Source organism: Pteropus vampyrus, unplaced genomic scaffold (assembly GCF_000151845.1).
Source record: "Pteropus vampyrus isolate Shadow unplaced genomic scaffold, Pvam_2.0 Scaffold22, whole genome shotgun sequence".
NCBI classification, from domain to species: Eukaryota; Metazoa; Chordata; class Mammalia; order Chiroptera; family Pteropodidae; genus Pteropus; species Pteropus vampyrus.
The window spans coordinates 3,650,971-3,671,332 of record NW_011888803.1 but is presented as its reverse complement, the minus strand read 5'-3'; the positions used below and the strand labels follow the sequence as shown (position 1 = coordinate 3,671,332).

Below are 20,362 nucleotides of genomic sequence, written 5' to 3'. Positions count from 1 at the left end.
TGACGGTAGAATAGTCAAGACACATATAGTCAGCTGTCTTTACTTGCAGTGGTAATGTTCTATGAAGTCACCATGAACATCCAATTATCACATATAGGGTAAGTTCCTGCGAACCTCTGGTGACATTTTTGCCAAACACACAATGCATAAACGGGATTTATTATGTATTTCTGTCTAAAGATACCATATTTTATCTATATTGTTAATTCATTAACATTTGATTTATGGCCAACAGCACTACAACTCATGTCTTAAAGAAGCTTATCTAATACTTTTATTGTCTCCATAAAGCTCATCAGAGCCTTCCTGCACTTAGGAGCAGTAGACAGTATGACATTTGGGGCCATTCTGAACAACAAAATCATGAACAAAACACACACACACACACACACGCACAAAATGTGGCAACAAATATATTACAAAAAGGACACTTGTTTAGAGTAGGAAAGCTGAAACAAGAAAGCAGACTGTTGCTTGCTTTACCTCAGGTGGGAACATTTGCCTTGAGTGACTAAAATTTTTTTTCACCACTCTGATCCCCATCTGCAAATGACTGTGAAAGTGTCATTAATATTGGGAGCAAATAAATTTTAGCAAGTAGATAAATTTTCAAATGCAGAATCCATAACTAATGAACATCAATTGTATGTGAACAAATAAGGAAAAAAAGTGTTACATCATTAATAGTACAATGCCCAAAGGACAATGAAACACCGAAGGGAAGGAAATTAACAGTGCTTGGGGGTGTTGGAAAACATTTCTTAGAACAAATGGTAAGTAAGATAGTATTTATTGGCTTATGTCAGCAAGGCACAATGCCACCAAGTCAAAGAAAATAGCACATTAAGATCATGACAACATGAAGCTATGTAGCATATTCAGGAAGTATAGTAGTTAGGTAATCCTCAGGTCTTAATCACAAAGTGGGAGGTTCAGAAGAGGTGTCGGAAGAGTATAATGGCAGCCAGATAATGAAAAATCTATGTCTATCTTAATTGCTTGGAATACTTCTTGCAATGACAAGAAATGGACATGCTTAAAGAAGTATATGGCATGAATAAGATTTGATAGTACTGCTTCAGTATCTTGTAAGAAGTAAATGTCAAATATTCAAAGAATATGTCTTTAAAAATTTTTACTATGTTCTGTTCAAATCAAGTTTTATGTTTTTAGAGAAGAAATAGTAAGTTTTATTTTATTTATGAAAGAAACTTCAAGGAAAACATTCTGCTGGTAGCTAACTGAAATGGAATTCTTAGAATTATTAAAGGCTGGATTTGAAATTAATTAGTCTAGTAAAGGCACATCATTTCGTAATAAGTTATATCATGATTAAAAAAAAAAATTCTTTTTCCCAAGGAAACTTTCTCTGGCTATATCCCTTAATTCTAGTCTTTGTGAGGTGCTTTTCAAACAGGTTTATACTTTGTAGAAGATAATACTGAAACTTTCTTCATAGGTGCCACTTAGAAACGTGTCTTTATCCATGTTATAGCATTCATTAAGCTGCATTCAGTCCAACTTAGTATATAGCTAACAAACTCTTGATGGTGGGAATTACTTTATTCACCATTGTGGCCCAAACTCTAGTACATGTCTTTCATTTAATAGGTGCTGAATAAAAAGGTTAATGAGAGATGAAATATTAGGCCGATCTTAGTGTTTAGTTTTGATATCCTTGCTCTCCATAGCAAAAGAAGCAACCCCAAATGCTTTTTTCACACTCGAGTTCTACATCTAAAAATTTCAATAGTCAGTGTAATTTGAGAAAGATATTTGTTGCTTGTGTATCATTTTATTTTAAAATAATCTCATTTATACATGCTTAATAAGTGGGTAATGTACAAGAAATTACAAAGTTGAACAGACGCCTTTAAAAATCATAAGTATTTTGTATTCAAGAAAGATAATATGCTTCCTAAAGAAATATTTCTTAGTATTCTAGCAGCAATTATTTTACCTGCTACATGCTGTTTAGAGTGTTTCTGTGGCATGACCTGCTTCAGTTGAAGAAGCCACCCTACAGAGGTACTTATCATCACAGCTGTCATGTTTTCCTTTTAGCCAGGGATTTTAAATCTCACCACAAAGTCAAACCAGGAATCTCACCATGGCTCATGTCTTATGTTCTGTGTATTGCTCCTGTGTATTGAAGGATTAATCAATCAATTTCTTCCACCAGGAATTGAGTGATCATGACATCACCATCCAGCTTAGCCTTGTTCTAGAAAACCAATTAAGCTTGACCAAAATGAGCAGCAATTTATTTTCAACCATGGAGGCTGAGTCTCTATAGGGTTTTAAATATCAGAAACTGCTGCTGGAGTTGGGTCCAGAAGTATCTCTACAGAGACATGAAGGGAAGGATAAAGGAAGATCAATGTGCTCGTTTTCAAAAATCACTAAATTAGGTAGGATTCTGCAGCTATGGGTAGAAAGCAAAAGGAGATCATTATTTGTATTTACAAGAGCAAAAGCAAAATCGTTTTTTGTTTGTTTTTTTTTTTAAATCAAGATTCAGGAAGACTGATTGATGGAAGGGTAGATATATAGAGAGCAGTATAAATTTTTGCATTAGAAATCTTTCCCACCACTGTCACTCATTAATGTCAATGAACTTCACATTTCTGAATTTAGTCTGGATACTATATTCAATGCATTTTATACTATTGGTAATTTATTTAAGAGGAGCAAAACTTGTATAAGGAAATTGGTCTATGATTTTTTTAAGCACTCTGTTTTTTACATATAACATTAATATAAAGTAATAAAACATTCCATTACTATGGTCTTTGGTCATATACATGCAATTGCAAACACTCTAGCACATACACTTAGGCTTTATAGCTTCCTCAGGCAAAAGAATATTATGTATGAATATTAAATTTTTCAAGAAAAATTTTGAACTAGACACAATACCAATTATAATGCTTTACAATTCTTGTAGTTTTTTTTATTAGAACAATTTCTATTAATCAGTATCTCTAAGTAGATACAAAAGAAAATATGCCTAGTTTATTATCGAAAAATAATTAGCTTACTGAGCTTATTTTCTTGTAGTCTCTCAAAATTAGTTTGAATACAATTTTATTTAAAGTAAGACATTTAATAACTATGTGTATGAAAAGGTGCTTGGTCATTCAAATGAAGGTAAAAATATAAAAAAGTAGTAAAAATATATAAAAGTAGTAAAAATATATAAAAGTAGTAAAAAGAATAAAATAGCAATTGCACAACTGCTATACTGTCAGAGAAGAAATAATTAATGAGCTATAGAAATGGTTAAGAAACTTTGTGAGACTTGAACATGAATTCAAAGAATATCTTTCAGTATTGGTAGAGAAAAATCAGTAGCACCATTCCACAGTATAGTAATGGTAGAAACAAAGATACATAGGTGGGAACGAACATTCTATGTTCCTTTAGGAGTGTCTTTAGAATTCCAGAAGCAGTGTTTTTCAAAGGCATAGCTGAAATTGAAATCATCAGGCTGTTAAAAAGATGCCTTTGGATTTCAACACGGACGTCTTTGGTGTGGCTCCTAAGGATCTCTGGTGATTGTCACAAGCACCACAGTTTAAGAGCCACCACATGTGGGTAAAGTTTAGCCAGTATACATCACTGTCAGTATACATCAGCCAGTACACTGGTGGTCCCTTTCCAAACATGATGAAAATTTACCTAGAAAAGCCCACTGTCTCTTTCTTGGGGGGAAAGACATTATATCCAAGCAGTTCAAAGCAAAAGTTTTGGGTTTTATCTGACCTCAGTTTGAATCCAAAGGGCAAGTTGCCTCTGCTTTCAAAAGCTTTGATTTTTTTTTTTTTTAATTTATTCCGTTAAATTGTTTTGAAGGCAGGGATCATGTCTGGTTTATAATATTCTCAACACCTAACTTGTTAAATTATTTCTCTATATAGAGGTGATGATGTTTAGTATCATTAATTAAATGAGATAATGTAAATCTCAGTAGATATATGTAAAAAATATTGAAAATTATGAAGTGATTCAATTATAAGAGAAAGCCAGCCCTTTATTTTGTAAGCATTTATTTAGACTTTCTGTCTCTAAACTAAGTCCTGGGTATATAAGGATAAATAAGACAAAATATTTGACCTCAAACAGTCTTACTGTTTTATGAAGAGAAAAGCAAATAAATGAAAAATTGAATTAGAATGTGATACAGAAAAGAGGACATAATAACGTGAAAGAAATTTCTAGGTCATCTGGGGTAATGAGATGAAACGCAGGACAGAGAAGACTTCTCTGAGGATGTGACATGACATTTGTTTTTGTTTCTTGGGACGACTATAACAAATTGCCATAAATTAGGTGACTTATAGCCACAGAAATTCATTTTCTCAGTTCTGGAAGCCAGAAGTCCAAAATCGAGGTGTCAACAGGGTCATGCTTCCTCTGAGGCTGTAGGGAGGAATCTTTCCTTGCATCTTCCTACATTTGTCTACCAGAATTCTTTGCTGTATTTTGTCTTGTAGCAGCATCACTCCAATCTCTGCTTCTATCTTCACATGGTCTCCTTCAACATGTGTATCTCTGTATAGTCTTGCCTCTTTTTTTTGTTTTTGTTTTTTGAAAAACAAACAAATTATTGTTGAGATATATACATATACATGTATATATAATCTCAACTATATATATACACACACACACACACATATACATATATCCCCACAAAAGGCATGATTCTCTTATTTTCCTATCTTTTTCCTCTTCTTCAACACTGATATAAAGGACATTATTACAACTTGTTAAAACTTTACGCAGATCTCCAGGCAATGCTCCATTTATGTATTCTTCTGGGTTTGCAAGCTGCATGTTCATATAGCCATCTACAGATACGAGATTGCCTTTGTACTCCATTCGCCACCACTACTGGCTTTCCTGTTACCATTGAGGAAATGTTTGGGATTGAGAGGCAAACTCATAACTATTGGCAAAAGCTGCAGTCTCCTTGCCACCGACCCAGCTGTCGTCTGACCCCTGTGACTGGAGCAGCTACAGCAGAGTTTGAATCACCAGGCTTCAAGAGAAAAATCTTTCCTCTTTTTAGCAGAACACCAGTTATTGGATTTATCCTCCCACCAAATCCATTATGGCCTCATCTTAACTAATTACATCTGCAAAGATTCTATTTCCAATTAAGGCCACATTCTGAGGTTCTGGTATACATGGATTTGGAGAGGACACAGTTCAACTCACTACAATATTTAAACAAAAATTTTGAACTGTAGTGAAGGTTAATCTGATCAAAAAGACAGAAAATAACTCATCTGTGATGCACATTGCATTGTTATTAGTGGCCTGGGCACATAGACACTGTTGCTTTACAGTCACCACTATCCATACAGATATTCTAGGCAGAGAATAACTTTTCCTACTTGGGTTTGCTGTTTATCTTTTGCAGCTCCTGTATGCCCCAGTCTTACCAACCTATTATGGAAAAAGAAGGTCAGGTCTAGTGTGGATACCAATAACCCCTCCAACCTTTATTCCTCCCTGGTTTGAGAGAATGATTTTGCTTTCCAGGCTCATGATTCCTTTCTTATATAAGCTAAGATCTTGGTTTAATCCCTCTCCAGGGTGGAATATACCTAGCTTTGGTTTAACAGACAGGTCTTTTTTATAACTTCATCCAACCTTTTCGTGCCTCTCCAAAACCAGGAATAACAAGATTGATGCCAGTCTCCTCTTTACACCTCTTACAGCAGCATTTATCATAAAGAGAGTAGAGGGAGGACTTAGAGAAGGTGAGATGAAAAACTCACCTAAGTGTCTATTAAAAAACGGTAGAAAAAAGTTTGTATGCTTCTGTTGCTTTTCCTGCCTACTCAATCTTTTCAGCATAGACAACCACTCTCTTTTTTTTCCTCCTATTTCTAAAATATGGGCTAAGAAAGAGGTTTATTTGTTTTTTAGATTCAATAGCATTAGAGATCAAACTTTACATATACAATCTGTAGGGTCTACTTAAAGAAACCCCCTATGACTAAGAGAATTTTCTCCAAAGACTTGCTTGGGATTACTGTTTTTCTGTCATTTTAATCTAAATTGTTGAGCACAGCAAGCTACTACCTAACCCATTCTGGAAAAACGATATTATCTTTCTCATTGCCTTCGTTCTTCAAGTTGATGACATCCTTGCAGGCAAAATGGCCTCTGACCTTATTAGCCACCTATTTCATTGGAGGAAAATGACATGACCAGAGTCAGAGTTTGTATACAAGGTGTAGCACCTATGAACAGAAAAAAAAAAAAAAAAAAAAAAAAAAAACTCAGCAAATACTTTGTCCATTGCTTTATCAAATAATTTATAAATTTTATTTCAATGTATATTCTTTATTTGGATTAACCTATTCCTATTCCTAACTTACTAATAACCGTGGATTAACCAAGCAGGGAGAAAGTCAAAACAGTAAATTGTATTTGCTTGTGGAAGAGCTAGCATGTAGGCAGTAAATAACCACTAGTTTATCTGAATATAAAACAAGATTAAATCAACTAACTCGGTAAAACAGAATTTTAAGTGGATCATTCTTCAAATGATATACTAAAACTGCTTCCAACGAGAGTGCCTATATTTATTTATTTTTAAATGAATATTATTATATTCGTATTCATTTTGGATCAAGTACTTGTTGCACATTTAAAACAACTTTGATAGAAGAGTGTTGATAATTTAATAAGAATATCTTCTTTGTTAAGATTATTTACACTTTTTAAATAATAATTAAATATTAAATATACATATGTAACAAAAAAGCAGCTGCTACAGAAACTGTAACTAGAAGCAAGAAGGATCACAAAATTGTCCACATGTTGATGTAAAAAATGATCAAGGGGCATAAACTAAACATGAAAGGTTATATTTTCTGGAAGATAAATATTTTTAGATATTTTACATTATCTTTTAATATTTTATTGGTGGGAAGATAACACTTTCATACAATATCTGAGAAAATCAGGATGTATACTTTCTGTGAATATAAATACTATGTTTTATTTTTATTATAATTTTATCTATGTAGCCACTTCCTCTCACCATTAATTCTCATTTTAATGACATTTCATATCCTCCCACACACACATGCTTTGTTTTGAAAGGCAAAATGATTCAAAATAAAGATTATAGACCTCTAATACTAACTAAGGAGCCTCTATGAAATATTGCAACTTGTCTTAGTTTTATCTGTTAGAAAATGATACAAAATGATAATTGGTCACTAAGTGACTGGCAAATATGTGTCCTCTATCTCTGTTTCTCTCATGTACCACATGGGGCACAGCAAGTTTTCTAATCTATTGATCTTGTCTTTAGAGCACCTGTAGTTGTTTTGTGGGGGCACATGAAATCGATTTACAGAAAGTAAATGGTTATATAAATGTAAATTATTCTCATAACCTACACCAATATCTTGTGTAGTTATTTTACTTTTTTTTTTTTTTATTCACACTATTATACTGTGTTGTTATGGATGAAACAGAATTTGTCACCACTTTTAGGAAAGGAAAAAAAGGAGCCGAGACATTAGAAAGTCATCGAAAGTTATTTAAGCATTTTGTCTTATAGCTGGAAGTTAATGCAAATTTCCCAAATTCAAGGTCATAAGATTGCACTTTTAGAAAGAAAAGTCTTATCACTATTATATTTAAAGTGGCATGGCCAATTGAAGTTTCTTTTCAGCAGCACACTGTTTCAGTTATGAAGCCGAAAGGTAAATGCTGACAGGATCAATTCCTATCAAACCTGATGAAAAAAATGATTTCTAGGATTGCAAAGGTGTTGCTGAAAGCTTTCACTGACACTTATTTCGTCTACTGAATTCTTGATCATTATTTAGCTCCCAGCATAGATAATATTTGAATAAGATTCCAGTGAAAATAAAATCTTTGTTCAGCAGCCAACCTGGTCTAAATATTGTATTTTTACAATATCTTTGTTTTCTTTCCAAATTTAAAGTGTTCGTACCTCGTCAACAACAATCTCTGCTCACACACAAGCTCTTTATGAGTAGGCACAGATCCTTTTTAGGGAATGAAGCACATGTAAATAAATAAATACATGAATAAGCCTGTTTACTATGCAATTTATTTTTTGTCATCCTATTGTATTGGTTTGGAAACATTGCCTTATATATATTGTCAGACATAATATTATAAAATAATTGAGACTATTTCCAGATTAGAATCAATTATTCTATTGAACATGATGTTTTTTAGTGAACTAAAGCAAAGTGACTACTTGAAGAAGTCATATGTTAATTACTACAGAGGACCAACTAAATTTTATTCAGTAATTAGAAATATATTTTTTTAAATCAGCCCTTGCATGTATGAGTTTATATTTTTGATGTTAATCTAAATATTTTATTTAATTGTGTAAGCAACTTTGCTTGCTATTTTACTATTTGTAAAAGATCAAAAAAAAGAAAGATTTTTTTTTTTTTAATGAAGAGGCTACTATCTTTTTTAAAGTTTTTAGATTATAAGAGGGAAATTTCAGGCTTGGACGTCTTTATTCCTCAACTCATTTGCATTTATGTTTGTGTAATATTGTGAGAATCCCTGAAAAAAAATGTAGAGAAAAAAATTTCTAGAGAGGTTGTGTTTTTTCCTTCTATTATTGACTGGGATATAGTCTTGGGCACTTGGCTTCAGAATAAAGTTGTATTAGCCTTGGGTTTTAGCTAGTACCCATCACTTTATGTCATAAAGACTTAGCTGTCAAATTTGAACCTTGGTTTAGAGGGAGACCAAATTAGTGATTTTGCCTGAAGGAGAGTGTTTTTAAGACAATAAGAGAATGTTAGACTTATCAGAGTTTTATATCTCATTTCTTATGTTGTATTTTTGACATGCTTACAGTCTTTCAAGGAAGAAGCACAATTACGTAGTAATACATTGACGATTAATTTGATTATTTTCCCAAGGCCCTAGCATATGAAAATACTCAGTAAAGACACTCTGAGAATGCATTGTCAAAACAAGAAACAGTACAGCTTTTGATATTCTCCTCACTTCTATATTTTGAGGGCAGATTGTGACAATGGGTGATGATATTTTTGTCTATCACTTCTACAGTTCCATTAGAAAATGATAGAGAACCCAGCAAACTACTCTCCTTGACAGTTCCCTGACTGTGTAGGGATTTCTGTGATTGCAAATGCACAGGATAATTTACTTAAGGATCTAATTACAAATGATGGGGCTCTTAAGTGAAATTGTTTAGATATTTAGAAATGTATTTATACTAATTGTTTTAAAACTTAGTTCTATACATAGGGGAACTATTGTAATTTTTTTTAAACCACAAGATGCTAGAAACAGGTTTTTTTTATTTTAATATCTAATGTTTTATTTTGAGTTTCACTGAATTTGAAGGTAGTAATTGCTATTATTTACTTGCAATTACTTTAAAAGAAACAAAATCGACCTTATTGAGATATAATTATATATAATATTATTCATCCAAAGTATATGATTCAATGATTTTTTTGTTTGTTTTGGTACTTTTTAAAAAATTTTAATAGTATATTCACAGAATTGAGCAACCATCAACAAAACCTAATTCTGGAACATATTTGTTATCGCAAATGCAGTCACCAACCAATTTCCCTCCTGCTCCCAGCCACAGGCAAACAACCATCTACTATCTGTTTTTATTGCTCTCTAACTATTCATAAAAAGTGAAAGGATACAGTATGTGATCTTTTTGTGACTGGCTTCATTGACTTAACATAATGTTTTCAAATTTCAATCATTTTGTGGCATGTATCAAAATTTTATTTCTTTTCATTGCTCAATAATATTTCATTATCTAGATACATCTACTACATTTTATTTATCCATTCATCAGTTGACAGACATTTGAGTTATTTCCACTTTTTGGCTATTGTGAATAATGTTTCTGTGAACATTTATGTACAAGATTTTGTGTGGGCTCATGTTCTCATTGCTCTTTTGTATTTACCTAAGGTTGGAATCACTGTGTCATATGGTAACTTTATATTTAACATTTTGAGGAATGACTTGTTTTTTAAAGTAACTGCACTATTTTGTATTTCCCCCATCAATATGTGAGAGGGTCAATTTCTCCACATCCTTGTCAACATTTGTATTGTCTGCCTTTTTGATTATAGCCATTCCGGTGGATGTGAAGTGTTATCTCGATTTCCATTTCCGAAATGACTAATGATGTCGAGAATCTTTTCACGTGTCTATTGACAATTTTTACATCTTTAATTCAATGTATATGCAAATACTTTTTCCAGCTTTTCATTAAGTTTCTTGTCTTCTATTATCTAGTTATACATGTCCTTTGTATATTCTAGATAAAAGTTCTTTATCAGATATATGATTTGTAAATATATTCTCCCATGCAATGATTGTCTTTTCATTTTCTTGATGGTATCATTTGAAGAATAAAAGTTTTTCTCACTTCCTTATTCCCTCATCAAATAAATTACTTTTATTGAAATGTTTTTTTTCCAGTAATGCTTTTAAGGGAATTGATCTATAATATTTACCATTTAAAGATGTTGATAGGTAATCTTGTTACTCATTAAAAATGTGATGAAAAGAATATTCCATCAGATAGAATTTCAATATCTTCCTTTATTTTAATTCAGTTTCTAACATTTGGTTTCATTCAATTATTAAACTCCTAATTAAAACAAATCCCTATTCATCAAGGCTAAATAAGTATAAAAGTCTGTCATATCTGTTATATCTGTTACCCATATTTATAACCTAGCCTGAAAATTTTGTATGTAATCTGAAATGTGTAATATATATTTTTTTTTTCTGTAAGAAATACTTTTTGGTTAGAAAGAGTATTTATACCCTTTTCCATCCAGATTAAGGAGGAATTGAGGGGTGTCTCACGGCCAAAAAACAAAACAAAACAAACCTGTGAAACAATACATGAAAATCCTGGATTCTCTCTCATTTCTACTATTTCAGAAGGAGTGGCGGGGGTGGAGACCTAGTAACTAAAAGTACATCTGTCATAGCACCAGAACATAATAACCTGCACAAGTAAGTGTTCACTAAATTTTTGCTGCATAAAGTTTGACAAAATTGCAAAGAAGCCAGGTTAAGTTGAGTGAGAAAAGGAAATTTAGTTAACACAATATCTGAGGGAAATAACTGAAGAATAAATAATAACTGAGCAATTGTTATATGGAAAACATAATCTGTTAAGGAAAAGTGACATAAGCTAAGAACCAGAAGAGAAATAAGTTTTTAGATAAAAGGAAAGAAATTTTTAAAAAAATTAAAAATTTTTAAATTTCAATTTTTGAACTGATGTTTTCCTTTCCAAACTGGAAGAGACTCCTAGATACATGGTAAATGGAAAATATTTGACAAACTTTGGTGGTTCTTATCCATGACACACTGATAAAGGGAGCAACAGAGTTGTCTGAAATGCAGTTCGAAGGGAATTGAGCAGACAGGAGACCCTGAGATTTTGAATGACTGAGAGATCTGTTTAATAATCTCACAAGGCCTCATAAAATTATTAAAAGTAATTAATTATTAACAGATAAATTAATTCAATAAATTTGTTTTTGGAACGTGTTGGTATCTGTTAATGATCTCCTGTAAAGGCATTTCAGAAGGAGGTGGTGGTAGAATGCCAATATGGAGAAGTGCGACAACCTCAAGAAAGTCATCACTATAGGTGTAGGATATCACTTTGCTCAGACACCAAGACATAAAAAAACAAGAGGCCCAAACAAATAAGAAGTGAAAAGCTAGTCCATCTGAGATTGTGATTTTTTTTTTTTATAGTAATCCTCCCTTATCTGCAGTTTTGCTTTCCAGGTACCTTCTGTCAACAGTGATCTAAAAATATTAAATGTAAAATTACAACACTAAACAATTTATAAATTTTAAATTGCACACAGTTCTGAGTGGTATAATGAAATCTCCCACCATCCTACTCTGTCCTGCCCAGGATGTGTGAATCAACCCTGTCTGGCCTATCAACATCGTAATACAGTACAATAAGATACTGTGAGCGAAAGAGAGATCACATTCATGTAACTTTCATTACAGTTACATTGTTATAATTATTCTATTTTATTATTAGTTATTGTTGATAATTTCTTACTGTGCCAAGTTTATAAATTAAACTTTATTATAGGTATATTCTATAGGAAAAAACATGGCATTCACAGGGTTTATACTATCTGTGATTTCAGACATCCACTTGGGAATGTATCCCCCATGGAGCAGGGGGATACTGTAGATGTTCTATGCAGTTTTGTGGAGGGAATACTTTCTTTCTACAAAGTGGATGCAAAGCAGGTTGTTTTTATAATAAGGAGATCAGAACCTACGAATGCTTCTTAATTCACATTTGACTTTGATCATCCCAGCCCCTGAAAACTTACATAAAAATAAAGTTAATAAATGTAGTTTTAAAATGTCCCCTTTAGGTTTTAGGAATATTTACTACCCTGAGTTCAGTTTTCTGTAGTAGCATATAATTAAATGGTGCTTCCTGGTTCTGAATGACATTATACTATTGAATTCAGAAAGGAAAACTGTCAGCAAAATGTAGATTATTCATTTTGTGAATTCAAAGATCTTGATTTGAATGAACTGCTTTGTAAAATGTAGGAACATCAGAGGCAAATGAAACAATTGCAAAATCCTGGTGAATTATATTGTTTGGAAAATTAAATTTTTAATGTTAACTAAGAAAAAACTTATGAAGCTAATGTAGACTAAAGAAGAACACTATCAAAGGTTCTCTTCTAGGCAGAATGCCAGACAGCTTGAGCCAGCTTTTCGCAGCAATACCTTCAAGTTTTATTTAAATTAAAATAAAGACTTGTTGTCTTAGCTTTAGCTGGCACAATGGAATGAACAGCTTCTTGCTAAATTCTAACATTAGTCCTACAACTGCATCTAGTGACCTAGTGACATGTACTTACAAATATATATGCCATAGTATTTTTACAAAGCTTGTCAAAGATTATTATTAAAACTCATTATTCAGCAAAAAGTAAAATAAATGAATAAATACATAAATGAATGAATGAATGAATGAATAAGAGTTTCAAAGTACCCTTGCCAGAAATAATTCGGTAGGAAATTGAAACATCTGGAAATAAAATGGATGTTTCCTAGAAATTAGATTGACCTAATTAGGGTCGTCTGGACTTATTCCTTTAAATGACACACATGGTAATATAATCAATTATCTTATCTCTAATTCAGTTCTTAATGCCCTAAGGGATAGGATTCTGGAGACCCTTAAATTAGTCAAGTAGATTTGCATTTGGGGAACATTTCTGTATTGGCCCTTCAGTCCAAGAGTCATTATACTCTTTTAAACAAATATTTTCTGTATCCACACAAATCATAAAGCCTCATAGCTACACACATCAAGCACATTTATGTTTATCATATCTCCTTTGTTGGACACATCATTGAAATATCTCCTCTTTTTAAGCATAAACTTACTTTGCCTTTGTATAGTGTCAATATTTTAAAAATATTACTTTGCTTTTTCATGAAGTACATGCACACTATTATCAAAGTATATTTCCAATGCTAGAAGATTTCAATATTGCGTTGATAACAGAAAAATCCTACTACTAAATAAAATTCTCATTTTCTCTGAAAACTTACCTTTTATCTCAATATAATTTAATAATGTACTTGCACAAAATAGGTGTTATTTATAATTTTTGTAATAGTTTATAGTGTTTTAATCAAATCATTTTCTTCTATAAGGTAATCAGTAATTATTGAGTATCTACGATGTACAAAGCATTATGCTAGTTGATATGGAGAAAGTTGTTTAAATATCAAGCACTGTCTATCCTCTTAGGCCCTTGAAATCTAGTAGGGTTTAAAAGACTTGGAAAGCAAACTAAGAGCAAACTAGAAACAAAGAAAAAAGAGCATTAATTATATTTTTAGAATAGTTTTCTGATATTATATTTTGAGATAACTTCTGAAGAATGGAAGACTAAGAAATTGATATAGAATAGCGGAAACTGCCTTTTGGGGGCAATATTTTGATATGCAAAGAGAACTTCATAGGAAGATGAGAAATAAAATTAGAATATGTTATTTGAGATAGAGGACAAATTTCAAATAGAAGTAAAATAGCCAAAAAAACTAGGTTGCCAGGTGATGGCCAGGTGATCCACTTAAGTTTACATGAAGGATTTTAAGGTATATAGTAATATTGAACATAGAATTCAATGACTCATCTTTTTAATGTGTCTTCCTTTATAGCACATGTTGAAAAATTAAAACTACATATCCTATAATTCTCTACACCGAGGTTTGAAAATACAAATTAATTCCCTTTAAGTGAGGCTTTCCTCTCTCTGTTGGCTGTTGCTGCATTGCATGATCATGAATGCACTAGGAATTTTTGCAAGAGCCTTCTAGGGTCAAGTTACTAATTGTGGGTGCCAAGAGGCAGTTGTCATAGTGATAGCTCCCTAATTTCTTAATTGTAGCTCTAATAAAGTCTTTCTGATTCTGGCAGAGATGATATGCCTCATGGGCCATTTTAATAGTGTCTCAAGAGTTATGGGATCTGGAGGCCTAGATAGGGCAGACCTTTTCAACTCATCAGAAATTTTTGTGGTCATATAATTCCTCTTATGAAATTTGTATATAGATAAAAAAATAGATTATGCTTTCTAACCCTAAGATCTACTTGATCAATTGTAAAAAAGACTTTCATTGATATTCGATATTCATTTCCAGTAGAAATTTTGGAAAACCATGCTTGAAATCTATGAACTCAAGACTAAGATAATTTCTGATTAACATTAATATACATCTTTTGTATAGTGTGTTCCTACTGAAGAGTTTGTCAAAATAAATTATTAATTATGCATTAGCTTTAATTATATTAAGTAGCATGCAATTTTAGTGTGCAGTGTTCTATTTTAATAATCAATACTGTTCTAATAGTAAAACCTTATCCTTCTAAAAATCTTGGGGAATAAGAATTCTAGCTGGATTTTCCTAGGTAGTCAAGGAAATTCTTTATTATAATATTATTCATGGACATATACAGCCATATACCTATATATAACTATTATCCAATCAGAAAATAAAAAATTAACATTATTAAAAATAGCAAAAATGCGAAAAAACAGAAAGTAAGAATCTCATAATTCCACTTCTTAAATAAACCTGCTACGAACTATTTAGTACATATCCTTTGCAACAATGGATATTTATTTTTCTATTGCTTTATAACATATTTTAAGTCAAATGGACCATGCCTCATGCTATATCATAAATATGTAAAATTCATAACCATCCCTTCTTTGTTGTCTATTATATTTTAAAATTATTTATAATAAGCAATATAGTGATATTTCTGGGATGTTTAAATTTAAACTACTTCACAGAAGTTGTCCTATCTAAAACTGATAATGCATTTGTCTCTGAAATAGACATGTGGATGGGATTACGCATTCCCTGCTAACTCATGGACAATCTCTGAATAATTGTTATTGTGATGTGCTATAGATAAGGAGTTCATACATGGTATAGAAATCAGTGTCTAATAATTTGTTTCCTTAAAAAAAGGCTGTTGAAAAATTGTATTTAGGGCCTCAGACTGCAAAGAAGTTTCTTCTTCACTGTTGACCTTCACAGCATTCGCAGCACTTTAAAAAACTCTGAACACTACCTCAGTATATCACAGGCATCTTCATTTTGTATGTATTCTCTAAAGATACCTCAAAGTAAAATAACAGCTTTTATTTTTACTTCTGTTAAAGCTGGATTAGAGCATTTTGCTTGGTCCCAAGGACAAATGCTTTTGCAAACATTTCCAAGCCCGCCTTGTAAATTAATATTGAAGCACACCACCAGAAGAGATGTAGCTGCATGTAGATTGCAGCCTGCTCACAAAAAAAATCATGGGTAAACTCAGAGTAAAAAAGATTTTTTTATATGAGCAGCAAACCTATATTGTATCTTTCTGTTAATTTGTTAAACTCTTTATTTTAAAATGATTTTAAAAATACAGAAAAAAATAGCAAGAATAACACAAAAACCTCTTCATACATTTCACCAGGTACTCAACTTATTACCGTTATACTACATTTGCCTAACCATTCTATTTATATAAATTTATATGTATTATTTTTTTCTTGACAATTTGAGTATAATGGTTGGCCATTTGAAAGAAGCATGCATTTTCTTAAAAGAAGGCATTCTCCTTTATTACAACAATAGAATCATCAAAATTAAAAATTAACATTGATATACTACCATCTAATCCTTAGACTGCATTTAAATTTACTCAGTTTTCTCATTTACATCCTTTAGAAATTCAAGATTCAATGGGATGTGAGTTACTTTTACTATTCATTTAGATGTTCCAATTGTCTCAGATTTGGCAGCAGAAACAACCTTAAATTGATGTCTGTGTCTTTTTGACATGATGGCATGATGATACCCCTCATTCTTTGATTGTGGCCTATTTTCCGGCACAAAGTTTTTTCAAATTTAGCTTATAATTTTCTTGACCCAGGTCTGAAATCAGTCATTTTTCCAAGAAGCTGATTTCTTTTATTGGAGATCTAAATTGAGAAACGAAGTTACAGATGATAGGTTTACTCTTTGATGCTGAGGTGTTATTGCTGCTGGAGTATCTATAGGCAAACCTGGAAGATAAATGTTTGTATAATTATACACACATATCTCATATTGTTTCTATCAAATCTACACATGTATACTTATAGATTGATATGTTAAAAAATTAGACCACACCAATATTTTCAATTTTGATTCATCATCCTATGTTTTTATTTTGCCCTTCTCCTTTTGACATTTATTATTCTTTCCTCCAAATATTAGAAACATGACTCTCATTATAACCAATATAATAGTGAGGCCTCATAACTATTCTAATTCTTTAATCAAAGAATGGAATCAGTTAATTAAAAAGATAATACAAATCTCTCCACTACCTCCACTAGCTCTTTCTCTGGTTGACATGAGTGTTCGAGGGTTCCAGATTCAATAGAAATTACATGGAGAACATTGTTAGCAGAATGGGATATGGTATGGCTGTGATAAATATTGAGATCCATGTGATCAACACATATTTACTAGGACCTATCATGCATAAGATAATCTGCTATAGATTTAGGGGAGTGGATTAGACCTAACTGTATTTGCATACTTTTTCATTTTTATTTGTATGAGTTAATCTCATCTTGTTAGAGAAATTATTTTATCTGTCTTCTCATCATTGTTTCTCTTATGACCTTTGTCCGTCATTATGTCTGTTCTTTGTGAACTCCTTCTTCTAGGTCAGCCTGAGTTAATGGCGTAACATCATGATCGTGGTGTGGCACTTCCTAGAGTACCTGCAAATGATCTGATACTGGACACACCAATATTTCCTACTTATATGCATTCTTAAAATTAGATGGTAGTTTGATTAATAATATGTGTATATATGAGTATATACACACAAGCCCTAAAGAAGGTAATATAATAAAGACTAGATAGAAAGCCCTCTTATCCTTCCAACTTCTCTATGCCAGGTTGTTCTCGGCTCCTAATACATGTGTTTATTATTATGTTCTTAATAATTTCTGAATAATTCTGTATGTGCTTTATACTCTTCCTCCATCACACTCAGAAAGAATATACCCATGAACATTAGTAACAAAGCTGTACCATTTTCTCTTTTCCAGGCTCTATTCTTACCTTCTCCTCTTTCTAACTGCTTTCTCCAGTTCAGGCACTATTATCTACAGCCCATGCCTCAAAGTAGCATATTCTTTTTGTTAGAGCAAAAAGCAGACATAGTTCAGCAATCTGGAACACAATGAATGGAATATTTAAAGCAACACTCCTGTTGTTAACTATAAGCTCGTGTAAATCACTAGAAATGATCTCAATTTATTTGTTTTCTATATGAGGCTGTCATTACACTTCTCTCACAAATAACAATTAATTATTTATATATCTATTCACATATCTATTTTCAACATAGTAGTGAAACCAGTAGGGCAGAGATCAGGAAAATATTTCATGTGTCTGGAATAAAATATTTTTTAAAAAAATTTATTAGTACATATGGACTGTATCTTTTAAATCTCTAAGCCCAGATACTGACACATTGCCTAGCATAGAACCTAGTAAAGTCTTAATAAATATTAAATATTTAATGCATTAATGAATATGTCCAGATTAATGTATTAATGTATTATTAACTGACTTGATAAAACTTAATTTTAGCAAAGCTCAACATGCTAGAGTAAATCAAAACAAGAACATGTTCTGGAAGTATCACGTTGATATTAGAAGGGGAAGGAACTGGCTTTGAACTTGATTTCTGTTCACATGTAAAATATCTTTGAAAAGTCTTTCTGGCTTTAATTATTGAATCTTTTGAAAAATATATCTTCTTACTCTTTGTATTGATGGTATATAGTTATGCTTTTATATTTTTGTCAGCTTTTTACTTTTGATGGTTTAATTTTTTCCCTCTCTATTCTAAGAATTGGTCTTAAAGGACCTCCCTTTCATTGGTGAGACAGTAGGAGTAGGAAACAAAAGAGGACCTAGATTTTGTTCTAAAACCAGATTCATACAAGATACTGTCTGGTTATTTCAAACCCCAAAGCAATACCTTTAAAAATTCATTATAAGTATTAGGTCTTTTTTTCTCTAGTAATAATTACCTAGTTAATGGAATTTTGCTTTTTAACAAGGACTATAATCATTATAAATTGTTACAAAGAATTTAACAAATTTAATATTCTCTTGATATCTTTACAAATATAATGCTAAAATGCTGGCTTAATGCTGATCTTGATCTATAATAATATTTAAAATTAGGATACACAGCCTCAAAAAATAGGTAAAAGAACAGAACCAGTAATCTTCTCATGCTTTTTCTAATCCATGCAATAAAATTAGGTAAATTTTTATTTTATAACACAGACCTAAACTACCTTATTTTAAATTCATTATAGGAGCTTGACTTGAAAGAGAAAAAAAAAAAAAAAAGAATATTTTAAAGTCCTCTTACTGTGGAGATTTAAATATTTTTTTATGGAAATGTAAACACAACTTTCCCTTCATCAATAATAATGTTTATGTCCTGGGAAATATAGGCTGGACCTCATCATCAATATATGACTTCTTCAGTGTACTCATTGTATAAAAAGCATTGGTGACATTTCACAGAGAAATGTTATCAAGTTAATTTAATATTTCTAATGACTTTAGGATTTTTAAACAATAGATTTGTGTGTAGACATTCTTTGAAAAATGAAAATTCTTTCATTTTCTCTGTGATGTTGAGGGAGGAAGAAGAGATGTGTTGCAAGAGTTGTTGATTAAAGCAGACTTTAATAAATATACAAGTTATTAAGAAATCTTATTCAAGGCAAGGATCTATCAATGATAGGCATAACAAGGTTATCTAAAATGCACAATGCTATTAATATTTTTTGACTATTCATTTTCCATTCTAAATTAAAGTTATAGCTTTGAACACTAGGGGATGTTAGCGAATGAAATGATCAGTTGTAAAGTGGGAAATAATTTGTTCTGAAAACCTTTTCTCTAGTGGTTTTTGAAATAGGACCTATGCAATAGAACTTTTTCCTTTTCTTGACTGAATAAGAAAAAAATAATAAACTAAAAATTATCATATTAAAACACATATGGCATAAGCCTTCTTTTTACTTACCAAAAATAGTTTTGACAGGAGAAGGAAAAGGCTAGAATCTGAGAGGGCAAGTAGACATGTACTTTCTAAGTTATATTACATTGATTCATTTCATAAAAGTAACAAGCTATTTAAAAATTACATTCTATTCACTTATCTCCTTGTGCTCTTCAACAGATGGCACCCAGCAAAAGAGACATGCCATCAATCATCTTGTGTCTTGCCCTACACTTTTTTTGTCCCACTTTTCATATGCCTTTCAGTGCCATTTGCCACTGTAGCATCTCCACATATCTGTTTACTAAAACAGTCAGCTGCCATAGCTTGGCTTCCTAAGTCACTTGGCTTAAATTTCAGTCTCTCTCTTAAGAATAGCTAGGCACAACGCATCGTGTCCACATGTTCATATCAGTATGCATTTATTTGGAAAAGGGCTTGAGCAAAGGGGACATTGGTGCTGAACAATCTCTCCAATTTTTACAAAAGTCCATTGGTCTACAATGATTTTCAAAAAGTTAGATTTTGTGGTGCATCCTTTCTTGGTGCAACTTAATTTGATGACTTGGATCGATAAACTCTTGAATTCAGGAGCATGTCCAAGATTTTGACAATTTGTACCAATTAAGTTCAAATGTGTCACGAAATGACCTA

At 31.8% G+C, this 20,362-nt stretch overlaps 1 protein-coding gene across 1 annotated transcript in view; it reads right to left on the bottom strand.

Annotated features, from left to right (window-relative positions):
- The window catches only part of LOC105289140 (small nuclear ribonucleoprotein F-like), a 27,522-nt gene extending 22,576 nt beyond the window's left edge, over positions 1–4,946 (bottom strand). Inside the window, 3 exon segments of the mRNA XM_023528128.1 lie at positions 4,694–4,888; positions 4,890–4,907; positions 4,909–4,946. Of these exon segments, the coding sequence (XP_023383896.1) occupies positions 4,694–4,888; positions 4,890–4,907; positions 4,909–4,946 (251 nt within the window).
- Between the last annotated feature and the right edge of the window lie 15,416 nt (positions 4,947–20,362).